General features: G+C 41.8%; 1 protein-coding gene across 11 annotated transcripts in view; it reads right to left on the minus strand.

The window, feature by feature from the left end:
- Nucleotides 1-13,051, minus strand: part of DNM3 (dynamin 3) — a 332,054-nt gene that overhangs the window by 18,963 nt on the left and 300,040 nt on the right. For 7 of the 11 annotated variants that reach the window (XM_019486507.2, XM_019486503.2, XM_059728286.1 and 4 more), the window contains 2 exons: nt 7,166-7,392; nt 5,506-5,742 (listed from right to left, as the gene is read on the minus strand). In XM_019486507.2, coding sequence (XP_019342052.1) covers nt 5,506-5,742; nt 7,166-7,392 — 464 coding nt within the window. The remainder of the gene's footprint in view (nt 1-5,505; nt 5,743-7,165; nt 7,393-13,051) is intronic. The other 4 variants (XM_059728288.1, XM_059728290.1, XM_059728289.1 and 1 more) reach the window with 1 other exon arrangement.

Raw genomic sequence — 13,051 nt, forward strand, 5'->3', positions numbered from 1 at the left:
ATTATTTCAATGTTAACATTAACTTGCCCCTGTGCACACATCGATTAATCTGGATTACTGACACTATTTTTAAGTAAAGCCTTATCTTTGCAGCACATGTGTCCTTGGGAGAACACTTTACACACCATGACTTGTATGTTCAGAGTGAGACCTTATCTCATTCAAAATGTAAATTCTGAGGCAGGCACTGTCCATCTTATTTGCACAGGTTATTTGTACAATTAAAAGTAACAGCCATTCTATTATGCTTTACGCTGCATCCATAATTAAAAGACTGTTGTTAACATGGCAAAGTCAGCCCTAAAAGTTCAGAACTGCCAAAATAAGTTTGTCTTTACAACCTTAACTCAGCTCACTTGTATGCATGCGTTATAAGTCAATCTTAATTACATGATCACATAACACTTTTTCCATAGAATTCCTCCTTTGTTCAGTGTACAGGATGGAACATTTAGCTAAAACTTTTTTAAAAAACCCTCAGCCTTATAAAAAGTTAGTTAAAGCATTTTCTATTTGGTAAAGGTACAAGAAACTAAACAAAAGAAGAGCTCTAGAGTGGGACATGTCAAGCAATCTTAACTGCCAACTTTTTACTAGCTGTAGTATATAGAAGACCTGATCAGATATAGGTGCTGTACAAACATATAGGAAAGAACTTATAGTCTAGGTTAACAACAAGACACAGCAGATGATATAATAGAAGAACATAAGAATTGCCATTTACTGGGTCAGGCCATAGGTCCATCTTGCCCACCCTCCTGTGTCACACAGTGGCAGAGAGTGGATGGTGAAAGGGAGTGAACTGGGTATGACCAGGGTTTTTTCTACTGTTCTTCTCTCTCTAGCAGCCTCCAGAATTTAAGGCCAGGTTTATAACCACAGTGATAAAATGCGGCGGGGCTAATAGGGGAGGTAGCAATGACAGAAATATGTTTTTGAATAGACTAGGCTTTGCACACGAGCACAATATACCTTACCACCTCCCTAACGGTTCTCAATCGTCACTGTCTGTAGACAGAAGTAAATGGTAAGCAGGGGGCTTGTGCCAAGCAGAAGATGACATAAGAACTGATCATTGAAACACTCCTTCGCTATTTAACACTAAAGACCTGAGTCTCCCACTGATACCTATGGGAATTCCATGTGGCCCGGAGGCAGCCTGAGCGTGACAGCATAGCAGGAACAGGATGCCATACATGTGCAAAAGGATTTGGAGACTCTGCTTCCATAGCATTTGGGGTTGCAGTGCATATCCCAATGGCAAAGTGAGCAAAGGCCTTTGATTGTTTCTTGAGTGGAACCTTTCTGCTCTCAACCTCAACAGCTGTAACACTACAGAACAGGAAAAGGGGACGTGGGAGAGAACATGTTCAAGGCCCCACGTCTTAAATACAGGGGCTCTAATGCCAGGAAAAACACATTTTGAATTCATTTTCTTTCCTCATGGAGAAGTTGAGATCCCCAACTCAACAATGTTTAAAAGCTATAACTTAACAGTAACTGCGCTGCAACTAAAATTAGTGCTCAAACAAGATCAGGTCTCTAAAACAGAGAAACAAACACACGGCGTGGAAGGTTATAGTGGTGCTAGCGCCTGCTTAGGGTCATTTTATTGAAGCAAGTGCACAGCTGCATTTTCTTTTAAAATACTGCTGCAGTGTTTTAAGAGAAGGGGGGGAATAATCTAATTTTTGGCAGCAGGGGATATTTCGCAAATCATAGATGCTTTGGCATCAAGCCGTTAACAAAGGCAGGGGCCTTCACTCGCAAGCTTTGCTGGGAGAGATCCACCCACCTCAAGTGGGATTAATTAAAACAGGCATGTATCATGTGAATAGTTTCTGTTTCCTCACAGAAATACTCAGCACACATAACCCAAAACAGGTTGAGAATCAGAGAAAAGTAAAAAAGAGATTTTTTCCCCCTACTCCCCCTTCACATTTTTTTCTCGGTACAGTAAATGAGGAACAATACAGACTGAAAAAAGCTCACGGTTTCTGTAAAACTGCAGCTGCTTTGATTAAATGCTAATAATGTTGAATAAAATTAGGGGTTTTGTTTTTGTTTAAGGTAGGGGTCATATTTTGCTAATGAGGTGACAAATTCTCCAATCAAACTGTACTCACAGCCACACACTTATCAGGGTGGTCTAAATACTTCCTCTCAAAATGATTTCAGTTATTGCTTTTTTTAATCTTAAAGCTCAGAAGGAAAGAGAGGGGAAAATGCTTGTGTTGTCCTGTCGTGTTACAAGTTTCAGCTCCAGAATAAAGGGTGAGGAGAAGATGGCTTCTTTGAAAAGCTAGAACAACTTAACAAAAAAAAGAAAGAAAAAAAAGAAGAAAAAAGAAAAGTACAGTATCATTCTTTTCAAGAAGCTTTCATAGGAATGATGGATTCTGGCACTTCAAGGAATCGCTGGAGAAAATGGTGGTAAACCAGACAAAGCAGAAAGCCTAAATATATAAGTATGTACAGAGAAAGCTCAAGTTTCATCAAGACCTCTTCCTTGAGATTTTGTTTTTTTCCCTCTTAATATCTCAGACCCCTTTTTGGAGCTGATTAACTACATTCCCACTCAGGGTTTTTTATTAAAAACAGACTTTAGCAGCAATTCCAAATCTAAAAGTGAACTTTTAATAGACATAGGAGTCGGACACATTACCCTCTCAGGTGACTTCCCCCTATGGCCCCTGCTCAGGGATTTCCTCTCTTTGAGTTTAGTCAGCAGGATAAACTTGACGTTTCAGCACAAATGTGAACCCTTCCTTTATTCTTAAATGTTTGTGTTTTTTAAATTGAAATACCTTCTCAGCAATAGATAGAAAGAATTATAAAATTGGGTCAGAAGATGCACTGTAGATCTTTTTTTTAAAGTAAAATACTAGGAAGTTCTGTAACAGTAGTATAGATGGTTACAGTATTAACGAACAACACTGCGCTCCTTCACCAGCAATTGTTTTCCATGCCACTAAGTGCAGCTAGGAGCTTTAAATGATGCCTAACTAGGCTTCTTTGGGCTACGACTTGCCATCAGGGCTCCACCCAGCTATCAGCTTATCAAACACAAGATTAAACATGCAACTAAGCCAGGCAGCTCAGGAAAGCAGTATCCATGCAACAAAGCAGGAAAGAGGAGACGTGCTCATTCTCCAGGACAGGCAACTAACAACTGCTGGGTCACTATGGTTCCCTCCAGTAGTACAATGGACAAAGCACTGCATCTTGATTCTTCACATGGTGTGTGCATTAATAGTATAATGGAGACTATGGTGAAGGAGCCATTGATATCATTTTGAAGCTCTCCAGACTGAGGAAATTTAGAGACACTATTCTACTTCTGGTGCTTAACACCTAAAGAAGCATGTTTCACCTCAACGGTCTAATATTTATCAGTAACTTGAGATAACATTGAGTGTATATTGGCATGACAGAGTGCATTTCATGTGTGGCAAATGATGCACTGCCTTTTCAATGGTAAAAAATACAGAAATGTTTCCTATCACTTTATGTAGTTGATCTGTTTCTTTTGGGCTAGAACAATTATATTTGAAGGTAGAGTTATGTAACTGGAAGCCATAACTGATTTGACAGATTTCAATGAAAGCATTTCAGTAGCTTTTAATCCATAGAGTCAGGTATCCAGACTGTAGCCGTATTGGTCTAGAGGCAAAAGGAATCAGAAGTTGTGGTAGAGGTGATATCTTTTATTAGACCAACTAGATGTTTTCACACAAAAAAACCCCCTTTTTTTGCAAAATAAATTTCTTTAATGTGCCTGAAATCTTGCAATTAAAGACTTTTTTTTTCTTTTTGCAAACATCTAGTCAGTCTAATAAAAGATATCACCTCTACCCCAAGTTCTGATTCCTCAATCCATACATGAAGTTTACTTTCAATTACTATTTTAAAAATTGAAAATCTGAACAGTTACTTTGACCTTTCTACATATAATCTGCTTAAATTGTCATTATTGGTATTTTTAAATCTTATGAAAAACAGAGTCCCCCATGTATCACCAAGGGATTTAAACTAGGGATGTGAAAAGTTCAATGTTTAAACGATAGGTACATTTACACTGGTAACGCATCACCAGTTAATGTATGGTGTGCAGTCTGGCGGGGAAGGGAAGTGGCGCAGTGCTTCAGGAACAGTAAGGTAGAGGGCAGGCAGGAGGGAGGGAAGGAGGGAGGAGCAAGGAGGAGTGGGGGTGGGGGGAGACAGGAGGGAGAACTAGTACCCATAGCCTATGAGGTTAAAGAGGAAAACAGCAGGCAGCCTAATGAATCATCATCAATTAAGCAATTATCTGCTTTTTCACAGGTGCTCCCTCCCTCCCAGAGGTGCCAGCAGCTGCAGTGGGCTGGGAAAGTCCCATACCAGCTGCTGCCCCCTGCAGCTGCACATGGGCTGTGCTGTCTGGAAGGGCCTGCCATCGCCACTGCCACCCCCCTCCCCCCCAATTAAAGGCCCTGGGAGCAGCAGTGGTGTCTGAGCTGCTGTGTTATCAGTTAACCGTTTAACTGATACAATTAGAGGAGGTTAAACGGATAATTTTTTAAACAATATTTACAACCCTAGTTTAAACCTGCATCTGTGTCTCACAATTTAGGATACAACTGGAAGCCTTTAAAAACAACCTTTTATATTAATGTATTATTAGGGATATTATGTTATAGTATAACTGTAATACTTAATAATGTTACATTCAGATCCTGGTAAAAGAAAAACTGACAATGTCTTAACTGCTTTTCCCCAAAACTGAAAACCTATAAAACTACCTTAACGTATTAATGAAAGACAAAACCCCAAATAAAAGAGGGCAGAGACAAAAGTCCTTGTTCTTTAACCTACCATGTTCTGCCACATGATTTTATATAAGTTACTTGCTATAATGACTACAATAAGTATGCTGTGGTTAGGTATAGATAGATTTTCCACCACAGGCTTTATATTTTTGGACTGAACTTGGACTTTTATCACTATTGTTCCACTTTTAAGTGGCTGATTTTTTTTTCTTAAAGATTCAGTAGGGTCACTTCTGGTGATACCGTCCTGTGATTCCACCTGAATGGAATGGATGAGTTGAGCCATCTCGCTGTATGCCACCAGTTCTCCATGTTACATTGCATTACAACAACAGTGTCTCACTAACTCTTGTGTCTACCTTTTTACTGCACCCTGCCACACCTTTGAACTGGATGCAACAGAACAAGGGTTTGTTTTGCTGTCAGACCTACAATATGTCATTTCTTTATTTCTATTCACTATATACTTGTCTTTAAGCTAAAAGTTTCTCATTAAATCATTGAGAAATAAGATTTGGAACAAAAAAAAAAAATAAAAAATGGATGCTTCAAAAATCAGTCTTTGACTTCCTGGAGTGAAGTCTTTTGATTTGTTAACTCTAGTTTTAAGAAGATTGCATTTCAGTTTTCCACGCAATGTCTGTTATTCTATAGGAAGAGAACCATGCCCAGCATCAGGAGTTATTCAACGTCTTACCTTGGAATGCTGGGAGGAGCCCGTGTTGGCCGGGATGGAACCTGAGGAGGTGCTCCAAGGGCTTCACTGCTGCTAGGAAATGGGGGTAATGGTCCTGGACGGAACGGGACTGGTGGAGCCCCTGACTGAGGGCCTGGAGATGGGATTGCTGGAGCAGGTCCTCGGCCAGGTAAAGGTCTGGTTGGGGGATTATTTAAGGTAGGCCTCCTCTGAGTTGAAGGACTTGGAGGAGGTGATCTAGTGAATAATTAGAGAATAATGAAGATCTACACACTTTTTACATGGAATCCAGAAACTCCCTGACATCTTCTGAATATTTTCCTCTGCTCTTATATTGTTTTAGTTCTACAGGGCATAATTTAAGCAACTCAGTATTGCACAGATCTGGTATTATGTACTTGAAATAATGCTTTTTTGGATTATCTTTTCCATGCTCTCATCCATTTCTAATCACTACTCAGAGCTGCTTCAGATTCTCAAAAGAATGTCTATTGTTTTGTTAAATGGTATCAACCCCTTAACCACAAAACTTAGACAACACCCAACAGTTTCGTAGATACTGTAGATATTATAATGGTCAGAAGCAGATGTATAATTGCAAATGTCAATATAAAGGGTTTAGTATCGTTAGTATTCTACCACTATTTTATTAGGTTAATTTATAGGGAAGGATATTCTGTCTCTTTAAGGAAGCCATAAGTAAGAAGCACTGAACACTCACAATTGCTTGTAAGCAGAACCAAAAGTAGACAAAGGATTTGGGTTAGATTTTAAAAATGGGACTGCCAGAGCATGGAAAATGGAAGAGTTTAAACTCCTAAAGATACAGGGAACTTTAAATGTGAGGGTGTAAGCAATCACATGGTTTGCACTACTTTTGCAAGCACATCAACTAAATAGAGGATCAGCCAAGTCACAAAGTATGCCAGACAGTCTTCTCAGAGTCAAGAACAAGGTTACTAAGAACCTCTGTTGGTGAATATAAACCAACAACCCTATAAACCACTCTGGCATTTAGTTGCCTAACATATATGTGTGGAAGAATTTTGGAGAAAAAATATCCTGCAGGAAGATTTGGAGATACAAACACCAGATTACAGATTTTTTGGTGCTAAAGAGATCACAGTAGCAACTTGGAAGCCAAATCTGGATGATGAATCCCACAGCTATGTCAGAATACAAGGTTCTCAACATATCAGAAACAGCAATACCAGATGAAACAGAACTAAATACCAAAACATCTCAAAAGGAGACTCTATAAGTGTACTTTTCCCCATGTCCCCTCTAGAACAGAATAGGAGACTTGGAGTGAAGCCTGGTGGTTTGACTGGAAAGAACACTCATTGGGCAGAGAAGAATTTTGAGCACACTGGTATTTAAACCCAGTTTACTTGAGAGATTCTTGGGTTTGCCAAGTAAAAATAACATACCTGCATGATCTCCAGTCCTCAAGTTTGGTAGGGAGGCGGGGGGGAGGGGGGAGGGGATAGAAGGGGGGGGGCAAAACTCAGAAAGACCCAATCTTGCAAGAACTTTCAGTTTCCTCAGAAATTTCCCTAAACTTGGAGGAACACTTGCCCTACATGGGAAATCAGTAGTTCTGAGGATCTGTTCCTCTGTCTTAATCTTCATAGCAAACCCAACCTGAAGATCCCCTTACCTTCTGGATTGCTGCAGCCAAGAATCATCAACAGGTGGCGGTGCAGGGGTAGATATAGTGGTAGTGCTAATATCGCCAATGATTGCTAGAGCTTCTTTAAGGGCTTGGTACATGCGAAGCATCTCATCTCGCCTCTGAGCCTGTTCTGCTGACTCCTCCATCAAAGTATTTTGGTCCTCAGAGGAATACAAATGAGCCAGGAGTTCTGCATTTATGAATTCTTTCACCTGTAATATCAAACAAAAACCCCATTTCTGGGCTAGCTAGTGGAAATATGGTATAGCATGAACACAGAAGTGACAGAAACAGCACAGTGTTGCTCTTGGAACACTGTTGCACCAAAGAGACTATTCCGGACACATGGGAAGAATAGCAATCTGGAGAAATTGGAGCATCCCTAATCAGTGCTGGAAAGAAAACATTGGAAAGAAAAGTCCAATATTTATCTTGGAAGAGATGGCTGTAAACCTCACTTCTAGGGACACATGGACAGGTCAGCATATATCTACTCTGTCCTGCACCTTGCTATTCAAACACCCAGCCAGTTGTAGGCATAACTTCAGTGGTTTAGATAAACTTAGATGACTTGGGCTGCAGGCAGCCAGGTCTAGGAGTCACTCAGGCTTTAAGGGGCCAACCAGGGTTAGGAGGAGCATCTGGAAACCAAGTGCCAGGAAGCTGGAAGCCCGAAGATCTAAAAAGCCAAGTTAGAAAGCTGGAGGATTGAGCAGAGCATGAAATCAGGGCCCAAGCCAGGTTGAGAAGCCGGGAGTTGGGTTGATGGATGGACCAAATTAGGAAGCTGAAGGGTCAGGTAGAACACAGAGTCCAAGGGTGAGCTGGGTTGGGTAGTTGAGAGATCAGGCAGAGAGCCAATAGAAGTGCAAGCTATGAGAAACAGTGAGGTGTCTGGGTAAGGGTTGAGCCTTGTTTCCCAAACACTTACTCTTACAGCTCAGGAGTTTATATGGGAGAGAGTGAAGGGTAAGATGACCCCAGCCAGTGACTCTGATGGCAGGGAGCTGGTGGACAACTACGCCCAGATGGAGGTTTGCAGCCATATATGTCCAGCCCAAATAATCAGCTGGGGAGGTGGTAGACTGGGGCAAGCAGCTGATCCAGGCAAGCCCAGATTCTGGGTTCAAGACAATCTCTCACTCAAGGGAATGAGTGAGGAAAAACATGAATCTCCTAGAACTATACCTCTACTAGTTAAACCAGTAATTGTTTTCTGAAATGCTGGGGAATGAGGTACTGGGAAGTTAGGAAAGTAATATCTTACTTAATAAAATTTAAGTGTGCTGAACAGCACATTTCAAAACTATATACAAGTATTGTTACTATGTAGCTCTTTATAGGATCACCCTAGACTGAGACCACAATTCATCACAGAAAGATATTTTCTGGTGTAGTTCTGCACAAAGCATTATGTGGTTCTTTTGCCTTCCTTTGAGGCATATGGCATTGGATGCTATTGGAATGATCTATATCTGCAAAGTGACCTCTGTGTTTCCACCTTATTTCATACAGACTTCTAAACTGCTGATAGGTAGTAACAACATTTTTGGCCCATTTGCAAATGGGTGACCTGGAGGTAAATGACATTATCAATCTCATGAGCCTTCTAGTTCCCTTAAGAATGGGGACTTCTATGGTTTTATAAATTCTCTTTCAGAATTACGTTTTAACTAACATTTCACCTACTGTTCATCATATCTTTCACCTCTAGCAACTTTGTGTGATTCTGAATGCCCAGAAATATACAATATAGAGCTGAAGGGAGAAGTCCCAAAGTAATCTAATTTACTATACCAATTTCCTGATATGCCAGCTCTGATTATGGAGACCTGGGACACATTAAGACAGCTAAAAAACAGAAGTATTCTGATTAAATAAGGCTGTAGTTAAACACACTGAGAAACCAATTGCTGACTAATTAAATCCTTGCATTTGAAAATCTTTTGGGATTTTTTCTGTTCTTTGGATCTGTTGCTAACCTGCTTTTAGCTCTATAACACTTATTTGAACTGGGAATGTTAGCAGTAATACATTTTCAAACATCTTATTTTATATGCCTGAGTTCTACTCGAAGAGGGTTTGGTACTAGTTAAATTAATTTGATTTAAAAATCTATTATAGTGATATTGGAACAACTTTGGGAAGATAAGACCCAAGACAGCGGTCTCACTGAAGAAGCATTAGGATCCTCCAAGTCGCATCTGACCCCTGTCCAGGAAACACTTGGTTACTAGAAACCATTGTCATTTCCCACTCGTGTTCAACAGGAGATGCACGAATTCACCAATATCTGCAATTTTTGGTATGAATCTCATGTTGTTTTTCAGTGGATATTACTGATCAAATGCCAGGGGACACTATTTTCCTGACCTTTGCCAGAACCTTCACATTAAAAAGAGATATCTTAGTTAGATAATATGAAATTATATTGAATAACATGAAAATTCAAACCATATCACTTAAAAAAATTCTCAAATTCGAGTAAGGGTAGAGCTGATCCTAAAAGAACAGTTAGGCATCAACAGATGCATTCACTGCACCACACCCCCCCTTTTGCCTCAGAGTGCTAGCCTGGGGCTGGCAACACTCCCACCCCTTGAGCAGTGAGCGGGGAAGAGACCTGGGCCAGTGAGAGCATGGTGGGGGTTTACATCCCTCCCTAATTAGAGCATCCTGCTGGGGCTTGGCCTTGCCCCCTCCCCCTCCCCCCCCCAACTCAGCCCTATAGGAGGGAAAGGAAGGCTACTCTAGCATCGCCCCCATGGCTTCTAGTCTGAGCCCCAGCAGGCATATGCCAGCATTTCTTCAGTCCAGAGGGGATGTCCGTGTAGTTGCAAACCAGTTCAGCCTAGGCAGGTTAGACTACCCTGCAAATACTGAATCAATTCAGGCTCAGACTTTTTGAATGTCTGTCCCTAGCCTTAGACCACAAATATCTGTTTGAATACCATCAGCCTGCAAGTGTTATTATTGTAGATCCCTGTGTGTTACAAGCAAATCTCCTTTCATGATTGCTGAAACCCTACTGTAATGGCAGAATTACTGCCATTAGGAAGCTGGCCCATGATCCTGGCTTACAATCAGGCCAGAAATATGTGTCTTCCATACTTGTGATTTTGAAGCTCAGAAAAGGAGGAAGAAATGATCTCTTTGCAACCTAAGGTCCTTCCAGAAAACAAAAGCAAAATTATAGTAATAGTTTAAAAAGTGTCCCCCGAAGGTTTCAAAGTTGCAACGTTCAGAATTATAAGGTTGGAAGGGACCTTGAAGGTCAGCTAGCCCAGCACTGTACAGCTATAGCTATGTTATTCCTAAACAACCCCTGAGAAATGCCTATACAACCTTTTCTTGATAACCTCCAGAGAAAGAGATTCCACCCCTTCCTTCGACAACTGGCTCCTCTGTCTTAATGTTCTTACGGAATCATAGCAGGTATTTTAAGTGCCCAGTAGCACAGTTCCTGGCTCAACAGGACTCTAACATGGAGGGACAACAAGTCAGAGTAGGCTTGATCTATAAGGGAGTATTTGAGGGACAGCTCAGCCAATGAGCTGAATGAGCATGAATGAAGTTACCACTTTAGCTGGGGTTAAAAAAGCAGTCATGGAAATTAGCAAGAGGCAGGCCACAGCTACTACTAGCATGAATTTACCATCAGTAATTACTATACAGTATTTTTCATAACATTAAAGATTTCTGTTAATTTAGAGTCAGCTCACCAGTACTGCTTACACAATATGTGGTATCTAGTGTACTATATTAGAAATACCTCGGCACCATGAGACCTGAATTATAGTGCCATGAGGCCTTCAAACAACTAGCAGAAGGAAGTTTCCAAATCACAGGCCCTGGTTCTCATGGGGGACTACAATCACTCTGACACCTGCTGGGAGGGCAATACAGCAGTGCGCAGGCAATCCAGGAAGTTTTTGGAGGGTGGTAGAGAACTTCCTGGTGCTATCAGGATAGACCAACTAGGGGCCATGCTCTTATTGACCTACTGCTCATAAACAGAGAAGAGCTGGTGGGGGACATGGAAGTGGATGGCAACATGGGCAGCAGTGACCCATGAGATGATTGAGTTCAGGGTCCTGACAAAAGGAAGAAAGGAGAGCAGCAGAGAATGGACCCTGGCCTTCAGAAAAGCAGACTTTGACTTCCTCAGGGAACTCATGGGCAGAACCCCCTGGGAGGTCAAGCTGAGAAGGAAAGGAGTCCAGGAGAACTGGTTGTACTTTAAAGAAACCTTACTGGAACAAACCATCCCAATGTGCAGGAAGAATAGCAAATGTAGCAAGCAACCAGCCTAGCTTAGCAGACAACTCTTTAGTGATCTTAACACAAAAAGGAAGCTTACAAGAAGTGGAAGCTTAGACAAACAGCTTGGGAGGAGTGTAAGAATATTGCCCAGGTATGCAGGGATGAAATCAGGAAGGCCAAAGTACAACTGGAGTTGCAGCTAGCAGGGGATGTGAAGGGTAACAAGAAGGGTTTCTATATGTATGTCAGCAAAAAGAGGAGGATCAGGGAAAGTGTGGGACCCTTATTGAATGGGCAACACAACCCTGTGACAGATGATGGGGAAAAGGCTGTAATACTCAATGATTCTTTTACCTCGGTCTTCACACGCAAGGTCAGCTCTCAGTCTACTGCACCTGGCAGTAAAGTTTGTGAAGAAGGTGAGCAGCCTTCAGTGATGAAAGAACAAGTTATATAGGGACTACTTAGAAAAGCTGGATCTGTACGAGTCCATGGGGCTAGATGCAATGCATCCAAGGGTGCTGAGGGAGTTGGCTGATGTGGTTGCAGAGCCGCTAGCCATTATCTTGGAAAACGTATGGCAAGGGGGGGGTGTCCTGGATGATTGCAAATGGGCAAATATAGTGTCTATCTTTAAGAAAGGGAAGCAGGAGGGTCCAGGGAACTACAGACCAGTCAGCCTCACTTCAGTCCCTGGAAAAATCATAGAGCAGATCCTCAAAGAATCCATTTCTCAGCACTTGGAGGAAAAGGTGATTAGGAACAGTCAGCATGGATTCACCAAGGGCAAGTCATACCTGACCAACCCGACTGCCTTCTGTGATGAGATGACTGGCTCTGTGAATGCAGGGAATGCAGTGGACATAATATACCTTGACTTCAGCAAGGATTTTGAGACCTTCTCCCACAGCATTCTTCCTTGCTGAGGAAATATGGGTTGAATGAATGGACTGTAAGGTGGATAGAAAATTGGCTGGATTGTCAGGCTCAGCTGGTAGTAATCAATGACTTAACTTGTAGTTGGCAGCCAGGATCAAGTGGAGTGCCCCAGGGATCGGTCCTGGGGCCAGTTTTGTTCAATGTCTTCATTAATGATCTGGAAGATGGGATGGATTGCACCCACAGCAAGTTTGCAGATGACACCAAATTGGGGGTGCAGTAGCTACACTGGAGGGTAGGGGTAGGTTTCAGGATGACCTAGACAGATTGGACAATTGGGCAAAAAGAAATCTCATGAAGTTCAACAAGGACAAGTACAAAGTCCTGCACATAGGATGTAAGAATCCCATGCACTGCTACAGCCTGAGGATTGACTGGCTAAGCAGCAGCTTTGCAGAAAAGGACCTGAGGGTTACAGTGGACAATAAGATGGATATGAGTCAGCAGTGCCCTTGTTTCTAAGAAGGCTAACAGCATACTGGGCTACATTAGTAGAAGCGCAGCCAGCAGATCAACGGAAGTAATTATTCTGCCCTATTCTGTATTGGTGAGGCCAAGTCCAGTTTTGGGCCCTCCACTATAGAAAGGATGTGGACAAGTTGGGAAGAGTCCAACAGAGAGCAATAAAAATTGTTCAGGAGCTGGGGCACATACTTATCAGGGGAGGCT

The sequence above is a fragment of the Alligator mississippiensis genome, chromosome 5, assembly GCF_030867095.1.
Source record: "Alligator mississippiensis isolate rAllMis1 chromosome 5, rAllMis1, whole genome shotgun sequence".
Taxonomy (NCBI): domain Eukaryota; kingdom Metazoa; phylum Chordata; order Crocodylia; family Alligatoridae; genus Alligator; species Alligator mississippiensis.